General features: G+C 44.3%; 1 protein-coding gene across 4 annotated transcripts in view; it reads right to left on the bottom strand.

The window, feature by feature from the left end:
* The window catches only part of kiaa0586 (KIAA0586 ortholog), a 654,782-nt gene that overhangs the window by 83,779 nt on the left and 544,262 nt on the right, over positions 1 to 26,741 (bottom strand). For all 4 annotated transcript variants that reach the window (XM_068039229.1, XM_068039231.1, XM_068039232.1 and 1 more), the window contains exons 24-25: positions 10,231 to 10,405; positions 6,712 to 6,961 (exon numbers count right to left, since the gene is read on the bottom strand). In XM_068039229.1, coding sequence (XP_067895330.1) covers positions 6,712 to 6,961; positions 10,231 to 10,405 — 425 coding nt within the window. The remainder of the gene's footprint in view (positions 1 to 6,711; positions 6,962 to 10,230; positions 10,406 to 26,741) is intronic.

The following is a 26,741-nucleotide window of genomic DNA, read 5'->3' as shown; positions in this document are numbered from 1 at the left end:
ATGAGGAAGGACGGGAGGAGGCTCGAGTGCAGCATAAATGCCGGCATGGACTTATTGGGCCAAATGGTCTGTTTCTGTGCTGTATATACCATGTAATTTTACATAAAAGAATGAAGTGTATTAACAAAAATGAGTGCAGATATAATAAATGGATGGAAAAAAGGCATATCAAGAAGGAATAAGCAGAACCAGTGTTAATCCATAATGAAGCCAGTCTGCGTCCCATTTCTTATTTGTTTGTCTTTCTGCTCTGAAATAACAAAATGTTTTAAAAGTTTCTTCCAATCCACTTCTCTCAATTTATTTTGTTCTCTTTCTGCTTTTACATTTTTTTTACTTTACTATCTCATTTCTTTTCTCTAGCCTATTTCTCGCCTTTGTTTTATTGTACAATTATAACCATTTTTGGAATATCTTGTCTTTCTATCTGTTGGTTGCCCAGTGATTTCCAGCTCTGTTATCGCCATCTCCGGGCTCTGTTCCTTTGATTTATAGGCTATGAATTAGCCCAATACAGGTGTACACAAGTTGCTGATGTTGTGAAGTCACAGCAGCTGCTATGGCTTTCACCACCATTACATACAGGTCAAAACATGGGTTATTACAACACAGTAACACCTCAAGGTATTCAGATGATATCACAAAGTGGTAGTGGCACGTAAGAAGCTCACCAGCGTCATCTAAATACCAAGATGTGTTAAGTCTGAAACACATTCCAACGTGTGTTATTCTATATATTTAAGTTACAGTTTGTGGACAATTTTACTCAATTTTTACAGATGGTGTGCAATGATGGCCAGAAAGCTTTCTGTGATTGAATCACATGATATGAACTGAAGTGCTTTGTAACATATGGTTTGAATTGTAGTGATATTGGATTTCATTTCACTACAAGCCACAGAAGGACAACAAGCAGCGTATATATTACAAACCCATGATACATCACAGGGTTCAGATAATGCCAAAAATTCTCAAACTATATTCCAAAACATTTACATAGATAACAAAATACAAGGCTTGGAAGAATGTTCTACTTTCATTTTGCTTAGAGTGATCGAAAATCTGGGTGGAATTCAATGCTGAGCATTAGCTGTAAGGATGGCACACCAATTGTCACATAGTGGTTACTGCATCACAGCACTGCAACAGCATAACTAAAGCAATAACATGGTGACTCATACATGTTTTACAGACCTAAAAAGACTGATTTACAGTCAGGTACCAAGTTGTTCACTGTTTTGTTTGCATTATTCACCAAGTATGTAATAACAATGGCATTCCCCTGTCAAATGGCAACATGACTTTCAACCACTGGCAGCTTTAACATAAACCAGACAATTCCTGCAGGGAAGATTCCAGCAGTTAGAATATAAAGTTGTTGGAAAAATTGTTTTCTTGTGACTTCTGCTACATAAAGTTCAACTGGAGATATCGGGGGTTAATTTAACATCTGGCGATAGTGCAAAATGTATGATATTAGCTGGGCCACCCATCAAATACCTCCAATGATTTTCATTTTTACTGATTTCAATGGAAAGGAAAGTTGGGCAGGGCATAAATTGGCAGGTGATCCACTACCGCCCATATTGCACACTTACAAAGCTGAACTTCACCCTTCCCCCTCACTCTCACCCTTGTGTTTTCAAAAAAGGAAATAAGAAATCAGAAGAAAGCAGGCAGGAAAAGAAGAGAAACATAGAGCTGAATTTTGCTAGAAGGCCCGAGGACCCGCCGTCAGGACTGGAAGCGGAAGCTGCTCCTGCATAGGCGTTGGGCTGCCAAGTGAACTGAATTATGTGGCAGGCGACCAATTAACGACAGGGATGTGGCAGTGCCACCCACTCAGGGGATGCAGGCAAAGTCAAGTCATGCCACTTGAAATGCTGGCGTCATGTTTAAAGGGCAGCCAGCACTGAATAAAAGGGAACTTTGGAAGCAGTCTGCCAAAACGGAGACGGAGCAACGAATACCCAAGCAGCACTGAACACCTGAACAGCACTGAAGATTTGAGAATCACTGAAGATCTGAGCAGCATTGGAGATATAAACATGACAGAACTGTGATCTAGGGTGGCCCCACAGTTCACTGATGTCTCCCTGAAGGTTCTCCTCCAGGCTGCACAGCCAAGGTGGGAGGTCCTCAGTTACAAGAGGAAGAGACTGACCCGCCAAACCAAGCAAACCTGGATGGAGATCACAGAGGAGGTCTGCAGCTGTGGGGTCGTCCCTTGAATCTAGCTGCAGTGCTGCCAGAAGGTCAATGACTCATGCATTCTGCCAAGGTCAGTGCAGCACACAGTCAGCCCTGCAACCTTACATGTGACATGGGGTAAATGTGAGATTGGTACAAAGGGCATGCCCACCCAGTCACTGGCAATGGCCAGGCAGCAGCATTGGCTGTCACAGGCATGACAGCATATCGGTGAATGGCCCTAGTCCGTCACAGTTAACTCCTGCACTGCCACCTCTGAGTGGCTGCATGCAGGAGGCATTCATGTGGCACTATCATTGACAGTCAGGCAACCAACAGCATAGGCGATGCACATGTCTCTGTCAGGCGACTAACAATGCTCATCTATGCTTGCAAGAAAAGATAGCCCACAATGCAAGGGAAAGGGCCACGAACAGTGGTGACGTCCCGAACTTCGCGATCCTATCCCCAATGGAAGAGGAGGCACTGGAGCTTGGAGGGCAGCATGGGGCCCACTCCATTGCAGGTGGTGAGACATGAGTGGAGATACAAAAGAGTGAGCGGGCTAATGGATGGGTACAAGTGAGCCTGTGACAAACAGGAGGCATAGTGCTCATGTGTACACCACAGTTCACATGGCGCTACATACTAGGAGTGGACTGGAGGACATGATAGAATGTGCATTATCCGCTAACACGTCTTCTCTCTTACACAGGTCAACAGAAGAGCATACATCTCAAGAGACCGGGGGACAGCCGTCCACCTCTGAGGAGAAGGAGGGAGACTCAGAAGATGCGCTGTCACATTGTTCCCCCACACCTTCCACCATGTTGGTGGGTATGCATTCACAAGTAGAGCTGGAATCACAGTCTGGTGAGCACATCACAAATGTGCCCGAGCAGCTGACAGAGGTTGTGATGACAGATGAGGCTCTCTCCCTCTCTGCTGATCCTCCTCACTGGAGGGACCGAAACCTGAGTGAACAAGGCCCATGGCATCCAGATTCACAGTCTTCAGGGCCTCTTTCCACCCCTGCTTTACCCACACGTGCCAGCTTAAAAATGCCACTTTGGTGGTATGTGTTTTTCCCCTTCTCCGTACTATTCCACCCTCCCTGCCAAGGCTTGTTATGCCTCGTGATGGCTGTCGTTTGGAGCCAGAACTGACCTCCCGCTAGCTCACAGCCTCCTTATACCTAGCGAGGCTCTGAAGCCCCATGGTTTACATGCATTCGTGGTAAAATACAAAAACCCTCATAAATTTGAAGTTAATTGCCTTATAAATCAGCTTAATTACCTGCCCACTGCTCCCAAATGCAAGGCCCTCCCACCATGCCAGCTACCCTTCGCAATATTCGCTTCCCACATGAAGACGTCGGGCAACCGTCCCAATGCCTTCCAACCTTTCTTGCCTCCTGACCTGCCTCCAATGAGCCGTGAAAATTCAGCCCATAATCTTAACAATACAACAATGTTAACAACAGCTTGCATTTACATAGCATCTTTAAAGTAGTAAAATGCCCCAAGTGCTTCACAGGAGCATTATCAAACAAATTTTGACACTGAGCCACATTGGGAGAAATTAGGAAAGTTGACCAAAAAGCTTGATCAAATAAGCAGGTTTTATGCAGTGTCTTAAAGGAGGAAGAGAGGTAGAGTTATTGAGAGGTTTAGTGAGGTAATTCCAGAGCTTAGGGCCTCAATAGCTGAATGCACAGGTGGAGCGATAATAACTGGGAATGTGCATTAGACCAGAAATGGAGGTGTGCCGAGATCTTGCAGGTGTGAGCTGAAGGCAGTTACAGAGATAGGGAGGGCAAAGCCATAGTAGGATCTGCAAACAAGGATGAGAGTTTTAAAATTGAGGCATTGCTGGACCAGGAGTCAATGTAGGTCAGCGTAAACAGCTGATGGGTGAACAGGAATTGCTGGGAGTTAGGATACGATAAAGATAGTTCATAAAGAGTCTAAACTTAATAAGATGTAATACTTATCTGTAAATTTTACTTGCCTTTAGACAATACTATTATTTTTAACACATTAACAATCTGTACCTTCAAGATACTGGGTTGCTAAGGGAAATTACAAAGAATGTGGGGATTTTGAACAAGCAGCAAAAGGAAGCTGAGATTTGCTACTGCAAAGTTTAGTTAAAAGGTATAAACTTCAGCACTGATTAAAGTCCCTTCCACCAGTTTACATAAAGTATGGTACTATTTTTCATTTAGTCTTCAGTCTGAGATGAATTAAAATTTCTCCCAACTCAATATGGAGAACACCAAATCTTCGACCCCTTGCTCAAACTTCAGACCTTTTCTACTGATTCAATCTCCTCCTCATGCCAGACTGAACCAGACTGCTTGCAACCTTGGTGTCCTACTGAATTGCAAACTGAGCTTCCAATCACACATCCTTTGCAACACCAATACTGCCTACTTCCAACTTGGTCACATTGTTTGCCTCTGCCCCCATCTCAGTCTATCTGCTGCTGAAACTCTCATCCATGCATTTGTTATCTCCAGATTCAGCTATTCAGGCTCTCCTGGCTAGCCTTCCACCTTCCACCCTCCGTAAACTTTCGCTCATCCAAAACTCTGCTGCCTGTATATCATCCTGTTTTCCCCAAAGCCTGGGGATGTTAACTGATGATTGTACAGTGTTCAGTACCATTTGCAACTCTTCAGATGCTGAAGCAGTCTGTGCCCACATGCAGCAAGACTTGGACAACATTCAGGTTTGGGCTGATAAGTGGCAAGTAACATTCACGTAACACAAGTGCCAGGCAATGACAATCTCCAACAAGAGAGAACCTAACCATTTCCCCTTGATATTCAATGACATTGCCATCGTTGAATCCCCACCATCAATATCCTGGGAGTTACCATTGACCAGAAACTTAACTGGACAAGCCATATAAATACTGTGGCTCCAAGAGCAGGTCACAGGCTGGGAATTCTGTGGTGAGTAACTCACCTCCTGACTCCCCAAAGCCTATCTACAATCTACAAGGCACAAGTCAGGAGTGTGATGGAATACTCACAACTTGCCTGGATGAGTGCAGCTCCAACAACACTCAAGAAGCTTGACACCATCCAGGACAAAACAGCCTGCTTTATTGGCACCCATGCACCACCTTAAACATTCACTTTCTTCACCATGGTTGCACCATGGCAGCAGTGTGTACCATCTACAAGGCACTGCAGCAACTTGCCAAGGCTCCTTCCACAGCACCTATCAAACACGCAACCTCTACCACCCAGAAGGACAAGGGCAGCAGACGCATGGGAACACCACTACCTACAGGTTTCCCTCCAAGTCACACTTCATCCTGACTTGGAGCTCTATCACCGTTCCTTCACTGTTGCTGGGTCAAAATCCTGAAACTCCCTCCCTAACATCACAAGGACTGCAACAGTTCAAGAAGGTCGCTCACCTCCACCTTCTCAAGGACAATTAGGGATGAGCAATAAAAGCTGGCCTTGCCAGAAATGCTCACATCCCAAGGACGAATAATAAAAAAATCCTTAAAACACTACTCTTTGACCAAGCTCGGGATATACCCTCCCAATCTCTCCTTCTTTTGCTCAGAATCCTCTTTCTTCCCTTTGGTTCTGTGAATCTAGAGTACAGGTTACAGTTCTGGTCACTGTATTACAGGAAGGATATGGTCACACGACAGAGTACAGAGGAGATTTACGAGGATGCTACCAGGAATGGAGAAGTTTAACTATATGGAAAGATTGGATAAGCTGTGGTTGTTTGCTTTGGAACAGAGGGGGCTAAGGGAGATTTAATTGAGGTGTATAAGTTTATGAAGGGCCTAGATTGAGTGGATAGGAAGACTATATTTCTATTAGCAGAGAGATTAATAACCAGGGGGCATAGATTGAAAGTAATGGGTAGAAGGACTAGAGGGGAGTTGAGGAGAATTTTGTTTCTACCAGAGGGGGTAGGGTCTGGAACTCACTGCCTGAAAGGGTGGTAGAGTCAGAAACTCACTGCATTAAAAAAAACATTTGGCTATGGACTTGAAATGCCATAATCTACATAGCTATGGACTAAGAGCTGGAAAGTGGAATTAGGCTGAATCAGTCTTTTGTGGCCTGCACAGACATGATGGGCCGAGTAGCCTCCTTCTGTGCTATAAATTTTCTATGTTTCTATGAAGCACCATAAGATGTTTTCCTATATTAGAAGTGCAATATAAATGCAGGTTGTCTTGTAGTAGTAGTCATCATGGTTGTAGTATACTGATTGTCATTTTAATGTAGGTCCAAGAGGGTGTCGTTCTCATGCTTAACATATGTTTAGTTTATTGTAATATTTTGTGGCAATAGCTAATACTGAAACTCTTTATAGAGTGCCTACCATTCTAGATGATTTGACGGCACCAGCAGAGGGTGTGCACAGAACAAATGGAAAAGTCAACAGGACAGATGTATAAGATTTGAGAAACTGATCACATATATTGGAAATTGCAGATAGCTGATGTTATATTTTCACCTTTTAACTGATCACTTACATGGCTCTTGGCAGTGGTGCTGCTTCCAGTACTGAGCGAGGATTTTCTTCCTCCAGAGGAAGCTCCGCATCTCCCCAGGGATTTGGAAGTTGTTGCGAAGGCGCTGAGCTTGTACTCTTAATCTTCTCAGAGATAGGTCCTGTTACTGGTGATGGTGTTGACACTCTTGAAGGAGTAGGAATCGGTGTGATAACAGGAGTACCAACAGGACTTGTTTTTCCTGGCGCCTCCATTCCTGCAGCATTTATGACTGAATTTAAAAAATTGGAGTTATGTATGATAAGTGACAATACAGAAGTACAGGAACAGCAAAAAAAATTGAACCATCAAATCTGCTCTGTCATTTTATTAACCATACTGGCTGTTCAATTTTTAATCCAAACGTTTCCCAAATAAGTATCTATCATCTTTAAATACCTTAATTAATACTGCTTCTATAGTCTTCTATGGCAATACTTTCCACATTCTCACAACTGTTTTTGTGAAGAAATTTTCCCAGGATTCACATTTAACTGATTTTGTTCTAAATTTAAAATAATGTTCCCTTGTTTCTAATTACCCTACCAGAGGGAAGAGTGGTTCCCTATCTACCCTATCAATTCCCTTCATGAACACATCACTCAGATCACCCTCTAATCTCCTCATCTCCAGGGAATACCACTCATGTTCACCCAGTTTCTCACCCTAGTTAAGCACCCTTATCCCAGTATCATGCTGGTGAATTGCCACTGAAATTTTTCCCAAGGCCAGTGTATGCTTCCTAAAATGGAATGCCCAAAATTAATACCATCGATCTACTCACGAGCTTAATCTACATCCTTTTGGACTTTTCTCTTAAGAAATTAATTAAAGACAGCTAAACAAAAGGAGACTCCCAGAACATCAGCAACCTCTTTAAGTAACTGGAAAAGGAACACTTCCATCCCCTCCATGTTTTTAAATTTCCATTTTGAAATTATTGATTTACTTCTCTTGCAGCTCCAAAAGAAGGACAATAGCTGGCTTTGCTCCTATGCTTCTGGCCACAATCACTCACTTTTTGTTTTCCTTTGAAGCATCTTTATTCAACTTGGTGCTTACATGACAGGTCAGATGAACTCACGAGCTTGCTGGGGAGGGTAGCACAAGGGGAACCTACTGGTGTGAATGCGAAGGCTCACTAGTCTATTTGATGGAGTAGCTAGTTACCATACGAATGCACGATGATACAAGAGTACCCTCCCCAATATCTGAAGTAAAATATTGGTGCATAAAATTTTTTGTTAACAGTTACATTCAAGAACTAGAAAACCTGTCTTCAATTAAATTTAGTTCTACTGCACACAGACTCATAAAATGTAACAGTACATTCAGCCCAATTCTACACCAGTGATTTTCTCCAGAGGAGCCACACAATCTAATCCCCTCTCCTGCTCATTTGCCATATCTTTTAATGTTCCTCTTTATTCAAGCCTTTTTAAAAATAATTTATGGACTCTGCTTTACCAATGGTTTGTGCTGGAGAATTCCACATTCTAAACTCCCTCTGTTTATGCAATTGTTTTCTAACATCCTCGCTAATTCTTTTTCTGTTTATCTTAAAATTTTGCTCACTTTTTTCATCATCTTAGGGATGTGTAGAAAGAATGTAACATTACTATCAGGTCATCTCTTAACCATTTCAGCACTAGTGAAAAAGCTCTTAACAGTTCAAGTCTCTTACCATAACCGTAACATCCAAATGAATCTATGCTGGACCTTTTCCATTATATCCTTCCTTTGAGGAGATGCCCAAAACTACAGCCAATCTTCAACTCAAGCGTAACTAGAGCCTTGTATAAGTTCAGCATTATCTCCTTTCATTTGTATTTTATGCCTCCATGATTTATTACATTTGCTCCAGTTACTCATTAGAATGCACCCAAATGAGAAAGCTTCAGGAAAGATGCAGCTGGTATAAATATTATAAACGTATATTTCAGAAACATTTTCTCCACTTCTCTGTTAACCCTTTCATGCCCATGAACAAGATTCCCTGTGGTTTGCATTACTATGGTTTGGCTGACTATTTTAAAAGCTTTGTTATGATTTGCTAAGACGCTTAAACCCACAATGAGGTCTAAACTGCACAATTAAGGAGAATAAAAAAAGCAGAGTAGCTAGTCAGGGATCAATTAAAAGGAGACTTTACAATGACACCAAGAGACTGTAGTCTGACATAATGAGGCATTACTATCCAATAATAAATAATTAATTAATAATTAATCCTATTCCACTAAACTGCTGATCACCCAACTTTGTTTCCTGGTCCCCATGTTAGCTGACATTGTTAATGGTTCTCTCTCCTCAGGAACTGTCCCTCCTTCAAAAAAAACTGCCATCATTATCCCTCTCCTCAAAGAAAACCCTTGACCCCTCCATCCTCACAAACAACCGCCCCATCTCCAAGCTCCCTTTCCTCCCCAAAGTCCTTGAACATGTGGTCGCCTCCCAAATTTGTACCCACCTTTCCCAGAACTTCATGCTTGATTGCCTCCAATCTGGTTTGCTCCCTACCACAGTACCAAAATGGCTCTTACCAAATTCACAAACAACTACCTATGTGACAGTGACAAAGGCAAACTATTCCTCTTCATCCTTTTCAACCTGTCTGCAGCCTTTTACAAGGTTGACCACACCATCCTCCTCCAACAGCTCTCCACCATCGTCCAGCTGGGTGGGACTGCATTTGCTGTTTCCATTCTTATCTATTTAATTGTAGTCAGAGTACCACCTGCAATGGCTTCTCTTCCCACCCCTGCATCGCTACTTCTGGTGTCCCCCAGGGATCTATCCTCAGCCCACTCCTATTTCTCATTTACATGCTGTCCCTCAGGGGCATCCGAAAACACAGCTTTAGTTTTCACATATATGCTGATGACACCCAGCTCTACCTCACCACCAGCTGTCTCTATTCCTTCACTGTTGTAAAATTTTCAGACTGTTTCTCTGACATCCAATACTGGATGAGCAGAAATTTCCTCCAATTAAATCTTCAGTCCCTGCAACAAACTCCATGCTCCAGCAATCATCTAATTCTGGCCACTTGAGGATTCTCGATTTTAACTGCTCCTCCATTCATGGCTGTGCCTAGGCTCCAAGTACTGGAATTCCCTCCCTAAACTTCTCTGCCTCTCTGCCTCTCTTTCCTCCTTTAAGATGCTCCTTAAAACCTACCTCTCTGACCAAGCTTTTGTCCATCTGCCCTAATATTGTTTTATGTGACTCAGTGTCAAATTTTGCTTTGCAACACTCCAGTGAAGAGCCTTGGGAAGTTTTATTACATTAAAGATGCTACATAAATATAAATAGTTGTAATCATCACAACAATTGTTCAAGTTCATCTTTTATATAATAAAATGTGCTGGAATTTGTTCTAATTTTCAAATAAATTAAAGCTTCCTTGTTGTGCATTTTGACAGCAAGAAGATTCTATATTATTTTACACTCTATGGAACACACTTTCAGCCTTTTTCTGAAAGGAAAGAAGTTTCAACTCACCTGGCAATGGCTTCAGTAAAGATTCTAATTCTGGTTCAGACTCTGATTCTTTCTCTTCTGTTGCTGCTACAGAATCTTGGGGTGTGACATCTGGTGTTTGGATCAGAGATGGAGCTCTAGCAGGAGGCGATGGAGTGTGTCGTGGGGTTGGATCTGGTGTTGGGATCAAGATCGTCTGTAAGAATGATAATATATCAAACAAATTAGATACCCAGACAGAGATTTTGTGTGAACATAACCAGAATCCTCCAAATAATAAGCGAAAATAGATTGCCACATAAAGTCAATTATTAGCTGGCATAGTGTTTGGAATGCTGAGATCCCAACTTTTCTATTTCCTTAATCGATACATAAATTGTAGATCATATACATTTTCACAAGCTATTTAAAAATGATCCCTATTTAGTTACATCTACTGAGTTTTGGTGTGTATATATATGCTGTAAAAGGATAAGTAATATTAATGAGAAATAATGCATCATATACATATATGTCTTTATATAATACAAGCAAACTGTTTATTCTGTAATCAAAGTTGTTCTTACAACAATAACTTATATTTATATAGTACCTTTAACATAATAAAATGTCCCAAGGCACTGTACAGGAGCATTATAAAACAAAGTATGGCACCGAGCCACAAAAGGAGATACTGGGCTAGATTTTACCTTAGGCGGACAGGAATTCACCACCGCTTCTGCCTAGCCCGGGGATCCATCCCGCATTTTGCGGGTTCCCGGGCTATAATTGTCCCGAGGCGGGACTTCCACCCACTAGAGGGAGGAAGGCCCGCCTCAGTGAGCTGCTGGCCAATCAGCAGGCCAGCAGCTCTTAGTCCCAGCAGCGCCACTGCTGGGACTGCAGCCTAGCCAACGCCAGGGAAACAGGAGTTGGGGTTGCCTCACCCGGGAGATCGGTCCTTCCCTGGTGAGGCTGGAGTGGTCGTTTGTGGGGAGGGGAGGCGTCTTAAGTCCTGGGGGTGGGTTGGGAGGCGGGGACAGCCCTCAATCGGGCACCCTGTGCCTGACTGCCAAGCCCCCCCCACCCCCGGGGCGTGGAAATGCCAGCTGCTATCACTGGGCAGCCTTTCACGTCGCCAGCACGCCCGCTTGCCACAGGTAAAATACCCGTGGAGGAGAGCAAGGGCCCTTAAGTGGCTGTTAAGTGGTCACTTAAGGGCCTTGATTGGCCTCGGCCGGGCGGGTCATTTCTCACCCCCCCGTCCGACACCGTAAACTTGGCTGGAGGCGGAAGCGGGGCGGGTAGGCCTCCCGGAGCCTCCCGCTCAATTTTACGCCGCCCACACCACCATCCAATCCGCTGGGGCGGCGTAAAATTCAGCCCATTAAGTCAGTTGACCAAAAGCTTATCAAAGAAGTAGGATTTAAGGAGTATCTTAAAGGAGGAAAGCGAGGTGGAGAGATGTAGGGAGGCTATTCCAGAGCTTGGAGCCTAGACAACTGAAAGTGCGGCCACTAATGGTGGAGTGATTAAAATCAGGGATGCACAAGAGGCCAGAATTAGAAGAGTGCAGATATCTCAGAGGGTTATGGGGCTGGAGGAGATTACAGAGATAGGGGGCTGGATTTTAAGAATGGCGGCGAGCTCAAAAATTGGTAGCCTGCCCCTGCGGGCCGCACGCCAAAGAGCTGCCACAATCTCTCGTGCGTGGTTCATTTAAATAGCCGCGATGGCCCACCACCCCCCTCCCCCCGCCACGTGAAGTAACAAGGCTCTCCACCCCCGGCAATGGCGTCAGCTGCTTGTGTGCAGACGTGGTGCCAGTTTTAAAGGCAGCCCCCACTGCCAGCACATTTAAATTTTTAAAGAAATAATCCCCCAAAATTAAAATAAATAAATCTATAATGCCATTTTCCCACCACCCCCCAATAACAATTATTTGCCCTCCCCCCCCAAAAAAACACCTTTTACATCTGACCTCCACCCCCCCAAACTGCACAAAGTTAAGGTTCAACCCTTCCCACCAGCCCCTACACCCATTACGTTTATTTGACCCCGTTTCCGACCACCCCCGCCCCCCGCACCTACAAATTTACCTCCTCCCCCCTCCCAACCATTGTGGCGCCACATTTCCCTGGACGGGGATCTGAAGGCATGGGAGTGGCGACTGCTGCACTGAAGATCACGGCGCACAGGCAAGTCTATTTAAATGTATTCATTTTATTGATTTGAATATGTTAATTGTGGTCCTGTCACCCAGCAGCGGGGGGCCGCCACAGGTGCCTAGCCGCCGCCGTGAGGATCGGGTCAGGCCTTCCCAGCGTCAAGGTCAATGGCGGGCCTCTTCAGAGCCATCTTCAGGCCCCGCCCCCCGCCACGGAACCTGGCGCCTGGGGGAGAACAAAATCCAGCCCAGGGAAGGGCGAGGCCATGGAGAGAATTGAAAACAAGGATAAGAATTTTAAAATCAAGATGTTGCTTGGCCAGGAGCCAATGTAGGTCAGCAGGCACAGGAGTGATAGGGGTATGGGACTTGGTGCAAGTTAAGACACAGACATCAGAGTTTTGAATGACCTCGAATTTATGGAGAGTAGAATGTGGGAGACCAGCGGAAGTGTGTTGGAATAGTCAAGTCTAGATTCAACCTAAAAACTTACTAATAATACAATAGTGCAAAGGGTAATCTTTTTTCTCTTCTAATTTCATATTTCTGTCCTCCTCTCCTGAAGATGATGATTTATGTTGAGATATTTTAGAGATGTTAAAAACCTCTAGTGCCTCTTCTGGACAACCATTCTTCACTTATGACCCCGGTCAGAGAGTACTGGAATGGGCAATGAATGCTGGTCTTGCCAGTGACACTCACATCTCATGAACTAATAAAAACAATTTGATTGTGGAGTGAATATCAGAGCTGTACCCAAATAGGAGTGGATACCCTGGTTAATTTCTTTCTTCCCCTAGCCTGGGGATATCGAAGACTATTTTGCATGTCATTGCCATGCTGACTAAGAACTGCTAACTCACAACAGACCCAGGATCAATCCTCGGACCATTCGGGTATGCGTGGTTCAGTATAATACCATGAGATACATTTACCTTTTGAATTATTAGAGACAGTCCAAAAAAACATTTTTATGAAGCAATCAAAACATCTTTGCAAATAATTTGAAACCAATTTCATACAGAAATAGAGATTTATCTAACAAGGAAAATAAACAAATTAAATTTTGGTCTTCAATAAGGAGTACCAGAAAGTTACACCCTGTTTATAAGGTGGGTCATGCCAAATCTGTGACCCTGAATGGTAGGTATTCAAGCCACAGAAGAAGTTTCAACAAATATAGGTTAATCACAAAATGTACTAATTAATCACATCACTACCACATTTTGAGTTGTGCAATATAAGAGTTCAGTCTTAGGTCTTCATTGACCAAGATATTAAACAGGTATCAGAAAGATGACCAAATAATTATGGGTTAAAATATTTCAGGTTTCAGTTATGTAAATCTTTCATCCATTAATATCAAATGTACCTGAACCAATTAATGGTGATCAGATGGTGATCAGAATAATTACTTGACAAAAATACATTGCGTGCAATCTGCTCGACTTCATCATAAAATGTTCATGCAACTGTCAAGTCCTCTGGTCTAAAACATAGATATGACAAACTCATAGCAACGATGTCAGAAGCTTCCAGTGACACATCTTTAAAAAAGTCTACTCCACCGATGTGTAAATTGAGTCTAGCCATTTTAAATAATATATTCTAACTACTTCATGAAATTTCTAACTATTTATGGCTGAAAACAGTATGACTCATTGCTAAATAAATTAGATTTTAGGTTTCCCACAGTGCTGGCCTATCACCTATCCAATATATTCCAGCATGGAGTGGTAAGGTCACAATCCTTCTCACGACACATCCCGGTAGTCAGGGAAAGTGCCAAGTGAAGGTCAATAGGCTTCCCGGAATCAGTAGTAACCATATTAGACTATCATGAATTAAGCAAATACAGAAAGTAATTAAGGTGTAGGAATTTGTTTTAAAAAAATTTAATTATAAACACGCACCCAAAATATAATAAAATATCTCTTGATAATCAGTTATACAGGCTACAGAAATATCCTTTTAACATGCTATTCGCGTCAGACCAGCTAACCAATGAAATCCACAAATTACCAGTAAGACCCAACTGAATCTCATAAGCTGAAGACTGGGAAGGCACAAAAGTATACTGTGTAATGCAGTGGTTTCTGAACACAGTCCTTCCACCTCCTGCATCCAGATCCAAATGCAGTGCAAATTCTCTAATGGTTGTTAAAGGAATATTCTAGGTTAGAAGCGCCAATTAAATTCACCAAAATTTACCACTGCTGCTAATGAACATGACAAGTCATGAACCTGTGAAAGGACAGCCTGAAGTACAGCAGTGTTTTATTCTAATAATGAAATGGAGTGCAGATTGGAAGCAGAGTGTGGAGATACGAGTTTGTTGAGTGGGGAGTTTGGCGAAGGGGGTAGGAGGTGCTCTTTTTTTCTATTTTTTCAACCCTCCAGTATTTGGTTCTCACTTCGGGGCAATGGAAGGAACTGGTTGGTGAGTAACTGGTAAGCTATTCTACTTACAATAAATCATCTGTAAAGTTAAGGTATGGCAGGGCAGCTCAGCCGAGTGGAATGTACAGCCTGCGGCATGTGGGAAGTCATGGACACACCATGTGTCCTAGAAAAACACATCTGCAGGAAGTGTCACCAGCTTCACAAGCTTGAGCTCTGGGTTTCGGAACTCGAGCGGCGGCTACAGTCACTGTGGTGCATCTGCAAGGCAGAGAACTATGTGGATAGCACGTTTAGGGAGGTGGTCACACCACAGGTTAGGAGCATGCAAGCAGATAGGGAATGGGTGACCGCCAGGCAGTCTATGAGAACCAGGCAGGTAGTGCAGGAGAACCCCTGAGATGATCTCACTCGCTAATTGTTTTCCATTTTGGATACTGGTGAGGGCGATGCTTTCTCAGAAGAGTGTCCTCGGAGCCAAGTTTGTGGGACTACAGGTGGCTCAGCTGCAGAAAAGGGGAGGAATAAGAGTGGAAGAGCAGCAATGACAGGGGTTTTGTTAGGGGAACAGACAGGCATTTCTGCGGCTGCAGACGTGACTTCAGGGTGGTGTGTTGCCTCCCTGGTGCCAGGGTCAAGGACCCTGGGCGGCACAGTGGCGCAGTGGTTAGCACCGCAGCCTCACAGCTCCAGTGACCCGGGTTCGATTCCGGGTACTGCCTGTGTGGAGTTTGCAAGTTCTCCCTGTGTCTGTGTGGGTTTTCTCTGGGTGCTCCGGTTTCCTCCCACAAGCCAAAAGACTTGCAGGTTGATAGGTAAATTGGCCATTATAAATTGTCACTAGTATAGGTAGGTGGTAGGGAAATATAGGGACAGGTGGGGATGTTTGGTAGGAATATGGGATTAGTGTAGGATTAGTATAAATGGGTGGTTGATGTTCGGCACAGACTCGGTGGGCCGAAGGGCCTGTTTCAGTGCTGTATCTCTAATCTAATCTAATCTAATCTAATCATATCACGGAGCGGCTACGGGAGATTCTTTTGCGGGAGGGTGAACAGCCAGAGGTCATGGTCCACCTTGGCATCAATGACACAGGTAGGAAGGAGGATGAGGTCCTGAAAGCAGATTTTAGGGAGGTAGGAAGGAGATTAAAAAGCAGGACCTCAAAAGCAGTAATCTCAGGATTACTCCCAGTCCCACATGCAAATGAGCATAGGAATAGGAGAATTGAGCGATTCAACACGGGTCTGGAGAACTGGTGTAGGAGGGAGGACATCAGATTTCTGAGGCATTGGGACCAGTTCTGGGGCAGGTGGGACCTGTACAAGATGAATGGGTTGCATCTTAGCAGGACTGGGACTAATATCCTCACAGGGAGATTTTCTAGGGGAGGGTTTAAACTAGTTTGGCAGGGGATGGGAACCTGAGAGGGAGCTCAGATTGGAGGAAAGCAAAACTGGTAACTTGTCAGGGGTGTGGGAACCAGGAGCAAATATCAGAGAGGAATACCAAGGTGCACAGAATACTGAGATAGATTGCACTAGAGTAGGGAATAGTAGGTTATTAAGTGGGGTCAGAGTAAGGAAGAAAGTAATAAAGTCTAAATCAGGGTTAATGTGTATGTATGTAAATGCACGGAGTGTGGTAAATAAGATTGGTGAGGTACAGGCGCAGATTGCCATGTGGAAGTATGATGTTGTGGCTATAAGGGACCTGACTCAAAGAAGGCAGGACTGGGTGTTAAATATTTCTGGATACAAGCTGTTCAGGAAAGACAGGAAAGGGAAAAAAGGGGGACAGGTGGTGTATTGATTAAGGAGAGCATTGCAGTGTTGGAGAAAAAGGATGTCCCAGAGGGGTGCAGAACAGAATCAATTTGGCTAGAGATAAGGAACAAAAAAGGTGCGGTTACATTGCTCAGTGTTGTCTATAGGCCATCAGCTAGTGGGAAGGATGTGGAGGAACAAATTTGCAAGGAAATTACAGAGAGGTGCAAAAATTATAGGGTAGTTATAATGGGGGACTTTAATTATCCAAACATAGACTGGAATAGTAGTAGTGTAACAGGCAGTGAGAGGCAAGCGTTCCTGCAGTGTGTTCAGTAAAATTTTCTACAGCAGTATGTTGCTAGTCCAAAGAGAAATGAGGCACTGTTAGACCTGGTTCTTGGGAAAGAGGTGGGCCAAGTGGATCAAGTATCAGTAGGAGAGCATTTAGGGGACAGTGATCATTGTATCATAAGGTTTAGGTTGACCATGGAGAAGGACAAAGAACAATCCAGAGTAAGAATAATTAACTGGGAAAAAGCCAACTTCAATGGGGTAACAATGGAGCTGGGCGAATAAATTGGAGTCAAAAGTTGGCTGGAAAACCAGTAGCTGAACAATGGGCTACCTTCAAAGAAGAGATAGTTCAGGCACAGACAAGGTATGTTCCCTTGAAGGGGAAAGGTAGGGTAAACAAATCCAATGCTCCCTGGATGCCAAAAAAGGTAGAGATTAATATAAAGAAGAAAAAAAGTCTGCTTATGACAGATGCCAGGTAGAAAATACTATTGAGAACCAGGCTGAATATGGAAAGTCCAGAGGGGAAGTGACAAATAAGAGAAGCAAAGAGAGAGCATGAAAAGAGACTGGCAGCTAGCATTAAAGGGAATCCCAAAGTTTTCTATAGACAAATAAATAGTATAAGGGTGGTAAAAGGATGAGTGGGGTCAATGAGGGACCATAAAGGGGATTTACACATGGAGGCAGAGGGCATAGCTGAGATATTAAATGAAAACTATGCATCTGTCTTTACCAAGGAAGAAGATGCAACCCAGGCAATGGTGAAACAGGAGGTAATTCAAACACTAGAAGGTTTTAAAATTGATAAAGAGGACGTATTAGAAAGGCTGTCTGTATTTAAAGTGCATAAAGCACCAGGACCTGATAAAATGCATCCAAGGACACTGAGGGAAGTGAGGGCGAAAATCGCGGAGGCACTGGCCATAATTTTTCAGTCTTCCTCAGACTCGTGGGTGCTGCCAGAGGACTGGAGAATTGTAAACGTTACACCCTTGTTCAAAAAAGGGCATAAAGATAAGCCCAGCAACTACAGGCAGTCTGTTTAACTTCAGTGGTGCAGAAACTTCTAGAAAAATAATTCGGGACAAAATTAATAGTCACATGAACAAATGCGAGTTAATTAAGGAAAGCGAGCATGGATTTCTTAAGGGAAAATCATGTTTAACTAACTTGTTGGAGTTTTTTGAGGAGGTAACAGAGAGGGTTGATGAGGGCAATGCTGCTGATGTGGTGTACATGGACTTTCAAAGGCGTTTGATACAGTGCCACACAACAGACTTGTGAGCAAACTTGTAGCTCATGGAATAAAAGGGATGCTAACAACATGGGTACAGAATTAGCTGAGTAACAGGAAACAAAGAGTAGTGGTTAATGGATGTTTTTCTGGCTGGAGGAAGGTTTCTAGTGGAGCTCCCCAGGTGTCTGTGTTGGGAGCCTTGCTTTTCCTGATATTTATTAATGACCTAGACTTTGGTGTACAGAACACAATTTCAAAGTTTGCAGATGATACGAAACTTGGAAGCGTTGTGAACTGTGAGAAGAATAGTGTAGAACCCCAAAAGGTCATAGACAAGTTGGTGGAATGGGCAGACAGGTGGCAGATGAAGTTCAATGCAGAGAAATGTGAAGTGATTCATTTTGGTAGGAAGAACATGGAGAGACAATATCAAATAAAGGGTACAATTCTAAAAGGGGTGCAGGAGCAGAGGGACCTGAGTGTATATGTGCAAAGGTCATTGAGGGTGGCAGGTCAGGTTGAGAGAGTGGTTCATAAAACATACAGTATCCTGGGCTTTATTAATAGGGGCACAGAGTATAAGAGCAAGGAAGTTATGTTGAACTTGTATAAGACACGAGTTCAGCCTCAGCTGGAGTATTGCATCCAGTTCTGGGCGCCACACTTTAGGAAGGATGTGATGGCATTGGAGAGAGTACAGAAAAGATTCACGGGAATGGTTCCGGGGATGAGGAACCTCAGTTACGAAGATAGATTGGAGAAGTTAGGACTGTTTTCCTTGGAGAAGAGAAGGCTGAGAGGTGATTTGATAGAGGTATTCAAAATCATGAGGGGTCTGGACAGAGTAGAGAGAGAAACTGTTCCCACTCATGAAAGGATCAAGAACGAGAGAGCATTTAAAGTAATGAGTAAGAGAAGCAAAAGTGACATGAGGAAAAACATTTTCACGCAGCGAGTGGTTAAGGTCTGGAATGCACTGCCTGAGAGTATGGTGGAGGCAGGTTCAATTGAAGCATTTAAAAGGAAATTAAACGATTATATGAAAAGGAAGAATGTGCAGGGTTACAGGGAGAAGGCGAGGGAGTGGAACTGAGTGAGTTGCCCTTTCCGAGAGCCAGTGCAGATATGATGGGCCGAATGGCCTCCTTCTGCACTTTAACAATTCTATGATTCTGTAATGTATTTCAGTTCCAGTTCCAGAATCAGCACTCAATGTCCTGTACAACTATGTAATTATTGAGTGCAATAATGCTCTTAAAGAGTATGGGGAAATTCGAATTATACACAAATACCAGGTATCGAAATAGTTGTTGTGACTGATTATCAAAATACAGTGGTATGTTAAACCTCAGTATTTTTCCCAAGACAATTATAGAAAAAAATCACAAACAGGATCATGAGGGGAGTTACCCGCGGGATTCTTTCAATAAGAACATTTGTGATGTTCCTTTAAGGATACTAGAGGTGGTCAGTGGTGTCAGTCGCTGTGAGGCAACTATGGAGTGACCTCTCCATGGCGCATGCCTGGGCGAATGTATGGAGGTTGAGAGTTGCCCAAGCGTCAAAACCCCCCTCTCGGCCTTTCTGGTGGGGTCCAAAGGAGTGCAGAGCACGACGTTTGGCACCGGTATGGCTGCAGGAACTGCCGGAAACATGCCAAAGGTGACACATGACCGCCTACGGGGTTCCACTCCGGATTTTCTGTTAGGGTTTACTCCCTTAGCCGTGGTCTCTCCCGAGACGCCCACAAGGCAGCTGTTCATTTGACAAATAAAACAAGTTAGGGTTATACCCTCATAACCAAAAAATACTTGCTGCAGTCAGGTGGGAGTTGAACAGTGCAAACCACCCTCACCAGGTGGCCGTAACCAATTGGGGGCTTGTCTGGGATCTGAACTGCCAGACAAACTAGGCGCTTACCCATTGTCTCTCGAGACAAGGAGGCCAAAGAAGAAGAAGAAGACTAGGCAAATGAATCTGAGTAGTTTTGAATTCATTCCTAGAAAAACAAGCATTAGTAAATGTTAAGGGCTGGATTTTGATGTCCCGCTGCCGGGAGCAGTGGCGGCAGGCGCGGTTCATGGCAGCCGTTCCCCATGTGAACAACGCCGTGGTTACGGGGCGGGCAGCCATTTAACATATTGAAGGCAGCTGCCCTCCCAATCACATGGCGGAGGAGGCACTGGCGACGCCATTCAGGACGTCACCTGATGCAGGAGCAGGTGCTGGCACCATTTTTAAAAGGCTGCCAGCCCTGCACACAGTACAACATAATGCGAAGTTTCCTTGACAGAAATCTTTGCATCCTCATTGGCTACAGGTGAGGTCCCAGAGGACTGGAGAATAGCCAATGTTGTTCCTTTGTTTAAGACGGGAGGCAAGGATAATCCAGGAAATTATAGGCCGGTGAGCCTTACGTCAATGGTAGGGAAACTATTAGAGAGGATTATTCGGGACAGGATTTACTCCCATTTGGAAACAAACGAACTTATTAGCGAGAGACAGCATGGTTTTGTGAAGGGGAGGTCATGTCTTACTAATTTGATTGAGTTTTTTGAAGTGACGAAGATGATTGATGAAGGAAGGGCAGTGGATGTTATCTATATGGACTTTAGTAAAGCCTTTGACAAGGTCCCGCATTGCAGACTGGTACAAAAGGTGAAGTCACACGGGATCAGAGGTGAGCTGGCAAGATGGATACAGAACTGGCTCGGTCATAGAAGACAGAGGGTATCAGTGGAAGGGTGCTTTTCTGAATGGAGGAATGTGACTAGTGGTGTTCCGCAGTGGTCAGTGCTGGGACCTTTGCTCTCTGTAGTATATATAAATGATTTGGAGGAAAATGTAGTCGCTCTCATTAGTAAGTTTGCGGACGACACAAAGGTTGGTGGAGTTGCAGATAATGATGAGGATTGTCAGAGGATACAGCAGGATATAGATCGGTTGGAGACTTGGGCGGACAAATGGTAGATGGAGTTTAATCCAGACAAATGTGAGGTAATGCTTTTTGGAAGGTCTAATGCAGATGGGAGGTATACAGTAAATGGCAGAACCCTTAGGAGTATTGACAGGCAGAGAGATCTGGGCGTACAGGTCCACAGGTCACTGAAAGTGGCAATGCAGGTGGATAAGGTAGTCAAGAAGGCATACGGCATGCTTGCCTTCATCGGTCGGGGCATAGAGTATAAAAATTGGCAAGTCATGTTGCAGCTGTACAGAACCTTAGTTAGGCCACACTTGGAATATTGCGAAGAATTCTGGTCGCCACACTACCAGAAGGATGTGGAGGCTTTGGAGAGGGTACAGAAGAGGTTTACCAAGATGTTGCCTGGTCTGGAGGGCATTAGCTATGAGGAGAGGTTGGAAAAACTCGGATTGTTTTCACTGGAACGACGGAGGTGGAGGGGCGACATGATAGAGGTTTACAAAGTTATGAGCGGCATGGACAGAGTGGATAGTCAGAAGCTTTTTCCCAGGGTGGAAGAGTCAGTTACTAGGGGACATAGGTTTAAGGTGCGAGGGGCAAAGTTTAGAGGGGATGTGCGAGGCAAGTTTTTTTACACAGAGGGTGGTGAGTGCCTGGAACTTGCTGCCAGGGGAGGTGGTGGAAGCAGATACGATAGCGACGTTTAAGAGACATCTTGACAAATACATGAATAGGAAGGGAATAGAGGGATATGGGCACCGGAAGTGCAGAAGGTGTTAGTTCAGGCAGGCATCAAGATCGGCGCAAGCTTGGATGGTCGAATGGCCTGTTCCTGTGCTGTACTGTTCTTTGTTCTTTAGATATACACTAAATCATGCAGAGATGCCCCTTCCCCCCGCCACACCCTAAATCATGAAGAGTTAACTGCTTCCCCATACAAATCATTCAAAGTTGACCCCTTCCCTACATCGGTGGCGCCAGCTTCTCCTGAATAGGAAAGTGAAGGCACATGAGTGCCGCACGACATGCTCAAGATTGTGAACTGAAGGTGAGGTTGTGGCAATTTCTGCAGAGAGCTATTTTAAATATCTAAAGTAGGGCCCCGTCGCAGAGTGGTGGAGGTGCAGCCACGGAGCCTCGTCACCGCCAGGAAGATTGGAACCAGCATCCCCGGCGCCGGACTCCGTGGTGGCTGATGCTGCTCCGCTTCTCTACCCCCGCGCCACCCCACTATGGAACCCAACGTCGGACTGAGAACAAAATCCAGCCCTAGATGTGTATTTTCTCTGCTGTATGATACAAATAACAAGCCCAGCACTGTATTAAACTTAGTACTCAGCATAAATCATGTCCAGTTTGTGAATCATATTATCTAGATAGCTTGGGGAGTAGATGCTCATTTTGAAACACTAGTATAATTTTAGCCATCGTTTTGCAACAAGCTTGGCACCAATGATGCTGCAATTTAGTTTAGACAACAAAGTGCTTCAATTTTAAATCAGCACAATGCAAGTCAGGTCTTTGCAATGCATGCATTTATGTTTTAAATAGAATTTAAACCCAGTATCAAATGTTATTCAGATATGTGACGGAAATCACATCTGCCAAATGGAAACATATTCATTTCGTCATATGAGACACTGCTTGAAACTTTTTACTGGACATTGCAAATATCTTGTTTAAAAAAGCAGAACTGAACAGCTGAGAACATGGTTGCACATTTGCATTCTGAGAAGACAAGGGCTGGCTGAGAGACAGGAATAGAGACACAATGGGGGTGCTCCTTGATTCAATTAGCAAGACTGGTCTGGGCAATAGTGGTGATCACCACCCTTTGACTTTGTAAAGGCCAAAATTCCACCCCCCACTGAGTATGTCTGGAAGGCTCTGAAATCCAACAACCCTCCAAGAGGTTGTTGTTTCAAACAAAGAGATGATCACATGATGTAATTGCTGGATTTGAATTGTGCCTCAGAGAAAGGAAACAGACTGTAATTCTAAATCTCAAGAAGAAGACATCTCTCTTTCTAGCAAAGTCCCAGGAAAACCATGGTAGCAGCTTCCATGCTTCAAGACTACAGACAACCTCTATCTTCGGCCTACTGGCACCAGAGAAGCAAGCCTGGAGTTGTGCATGTGGCCCCAGCAAGGACTCCAAGACCTTAACGTCAATTGAGGACATTGTACCAAGGACATTAAGAACCATATCTGTATTCCATTTATGACAAACTCTACTTTAACCCCCCCAACTCTTTCTTCCCCTCTGTAGCTATTTGTGTGTGTGTGCCTCTTGTATGCCTGTGAGCATGGATTCTTCGCGTAGTTTAGTAATTTTAACCAGGTTAGCGTGATAAGGCTAATAAACTTACATCTTTCTTGTTTAAACTCATGAAAACCTGTCTGATTGGTTCATTTGCAATTGTAATTAGAGTACAGTGAGCAAAAGGCTCACTGATGGGGGTAAGCTACAATCACTGTGTTTAAAAAGATAAATTCTGTTACGGCCAAACCAGGAAAGGGGCAAAAGGGGAGCTTGAGACCCCTTCCTCATCCAATCGTAACAGAAATTTGGGGGCTCTCGTCCGACATTGGACCCATGGACAAACGAGAAATTGGAAGTGGGAAATCAAATTGATCCCAATCAAAAAGAGAAGACTTCAATATAGGTTTTCTTCTGGTTTGTGTTGCTAGAATACCAACATGTCTGTGACCCACGACAGGATGAAGTAACTTGGGATAAGTTAAAGGCACTATCTATGGAGGAGTTGTGAAATATGGCTGAGCAGTGTGGGATCACTTTCTGTGCTAAAGCCAGGAAATCCGAACTCCTGAGATTAGTGGCCAACCATTTTTCCCTTGAACCTGAAGAATCAGAGGCAGGGTTAGAAAGAGACTCCGACAGGATAATGTCAGCAAAAATACAATTGGAACAGAGGAAACTTGAATTGGAAGACAGGGAAAGAGAGAGAAAGGGAAAGAGAGGAGAGAGAAAAAGAGAGACAGGCGAGAGAAAGAGAGGAGATGGAAAGAGAAAGATCTTTCCAGAAGGAACAGGTGGAAAGGGAGCTATGCCGGCTTGAGTTAGCTAGGGGACGACAGAGTAACCCCGGTGAAAGTATGGCCAACATAGAGAATACAAGTAATTCAGAGCCATGTGCTGAGCTTTTGAAATTTTCCCAATTGATCCCAAAGTTCAGTGAGGGTGACTTGGAAGCATTTTTTTTTGAAACTTTGGAAAAACTTGCAAGGCAGTTAAAATGGCCGGCTGAGAGCTAGACCCTCCTGCTGCAAAGCAAGTTAACAAGAAAAGCCCAGGAGGTTTATTCCCTGTTGCCAGACGAAAGTTCATCAAATTATGAACTGACTAAAAATGCTATCCTCAGAGCATATCAGCTACCAACAGAAGTTCCAAACCCTCAGGAAACAAGCTGATCAAGCTTACTTGGAGTTTGAAAGGAATAAGCAGCTGGCTTTTGACCAGTGTTTGAGGGCTGTTAAAGTACAGCCCACATATGAAAACCTCAGAGAGGTAATTCTCCTTGAGGAATTTAAAAACTCTCTTCCACTCTCTATAAAGACACATGTGGAGGAACAAAAAGTACCTAGAGCGAGGCAAGACGCAGTTCTGGCTGATGAGTTTGCTCTAATATACAAGTCAGTTCCCCAGGGGAAAAACTTTCCCTGTCACCCCCACAAACCCAAAAAGGACAAAGGGTGGGAAGGTGATAGGAGCCCAAGCAGTCCTGGGAGAGAAAGAGAAGCAGAACACACAGGGTGCTCTCCTCAAACCAAAAGAGATAGTGCTGAAAGTAGGAGTGAGACCCGAAGGCCTGTGCGCTTCCACTGTAATAAGGCAGGTCACCTCAGAGCTGACTGCTGGAAACAACGGGGAAAACCTGTAGGGTTAATCAAGGCACACCCACTCACTGCAGGAGAAAGGACCTGATGCAAAGCGCAGCAGAGCAGGCTGTGGCTTTAACTGCAGCAGCAGTAAGATCCAGAAAAAATACTGCTGTGGGTGCAGGAAAATTTAATCGGATCCCTGAAGGTTATCAGGATTTTGTATGTGAAGGAAGAGCAACCCCATACCGCTCGAGTGGGGTAAGTAAGCCCATCATCATAGTCAGGGATACAGAGGCCACCAGATTTCTTTTACTGGGGAAAGGCCTGACCTTTCCCCCAGAGAGTGCAGTAAATACCAAAATGATGGTGAATGATATTGAGGGCTGTATGCCTGGACCTTTACATCGGGTGCACTTGGAATGCGATTTAGTTTTGGGACCAATGACCAAAGGGATTGTCCCTAGTTTGCCTGTGGATGGGGTTGGCCTGCTCCTAGGTAATGATCTGGTGGGGGCAAAGGTGGTAGCTTCCCCAGTAGTGAAAGAGAGACTGAAGGAGGTCAGAAGGACAGGGCAGTGGCAGGAGATAGTCCCCTGCAGTTCCCCTGAATGTGAAATGAATTGGGTCATGGCCAAACCAGAGGAGACTGAAGTGGCACTGCAGACAGAGGACCAGGCTGTCTGTCTGTCTGAGACTTTCTTTGAAAAGTTAGAGGACCCAGGAAATGGATTAAATGGATCTTCCCTAGCTGAGGCTCAGCGAGCCGATCCAGTATTGAGAAAGTTAGCCCAGGCTGCCCAGACTGAAAGTGAAGCAAAGGGAGTCCCTGATTGCTACTATGTAAAGAATGAGGTACTAATAAGGAAATGGAACTCTCCTCACAGATCAGAGGACAAAGAGTGGACAGTGGTTCACCAGGTAGTGGTGCCACAGAGGTACTGTAGAGAAATATTAAAAATGGCCTGTGAGATTACAATGGCTGTACATGTCGGTATACAAAATACCAAAGCCCACATTAGACAGCAGTAGAGGGGAAGCCCCAACCTGCAGTGAAATATGCACTCCTAATTCCTGTACCGGCTTTTGGGAAACACTCCAGCAGAGGGCTGGAGAATTGTGAGGGACTCCTGCCGAGAACAAAAGGTGACAGACAGGCACAGGTCTGGCAGAGAGTTAGTGAGGAAAGGGGAAAAAGGGACAAAGAGGACAGGGTAAAGGATATCTGGGAGGATTCCCAAATGAAAACACCTACTGTCCGGTCAGCCAACCCTGAAATCTTGGAAAATGAGACCCCACATCCTCCTATGTAAATGCAGACAAAAGGAGCACCCTGCCAGGGCTGCTGACCGCATTTTCAAAAACCTGCAGGGACAAAGAAAGTCCTCAAGAGGGCAGAGAAACAGTGAGGGTGATGTCTCAACTAGTCGAAGTGCCACAGTGGAGTGGAGTGGAATTTGGACAAATATCTGTAGGCAGAAGTGTCCCAGAGGACAAAGGGAAGATTAGCAAAGAATCCACCCTCACAGTCAGGAGAAAAGGGAACCAACAATACCCTGAAGTAAGATGCATTTGGTTGACTCAACAGAACACTGAAAGTGAGGTCAGCGTGGATCCACTCACTGCAGACTCCCATGATCAGAGCTCAAACTCAGAGCTAATTAAATCCAACAATCTCTCTGCAGATCCCAAAAAGAAAAAAGGCACCCCAGACAATGATGGAAACTTGCAGGCACCAAGCTCCCCCAAAAACAACATGTTTATTGGGATGCCCATTCCCAGCTTATCACCAGCTGATACTAAAGAAACTTTAAATTCACTGGGCAACACATAATTATCTCAGACCCACCTCAAGGGAAATGGGGCAGTTTAAAGCAGCACTGCTGCAAAGAAAAAGACAGGCAGAAACAATTTAAA

The sequence above is a fragment of the Heterodontus francisci genome, chromosome 9 (genome assembly GCF_036365525.1).
Source record: "Heterodontus francisci isolate sHetFra1 chromosome 9, sHetFra1.hap1, whole genome shotgun sequence".
Taxonomy (NCBI): Eukaryota; Metazoa; Chordata; class Chondrichthyes; order Heterodontiformes; family Heterodontidae; genus Heterodontus; species Heterodontus francisci.
This window is presented reverse-complemented; position numbering and strand designations above follow the sequence as displayed.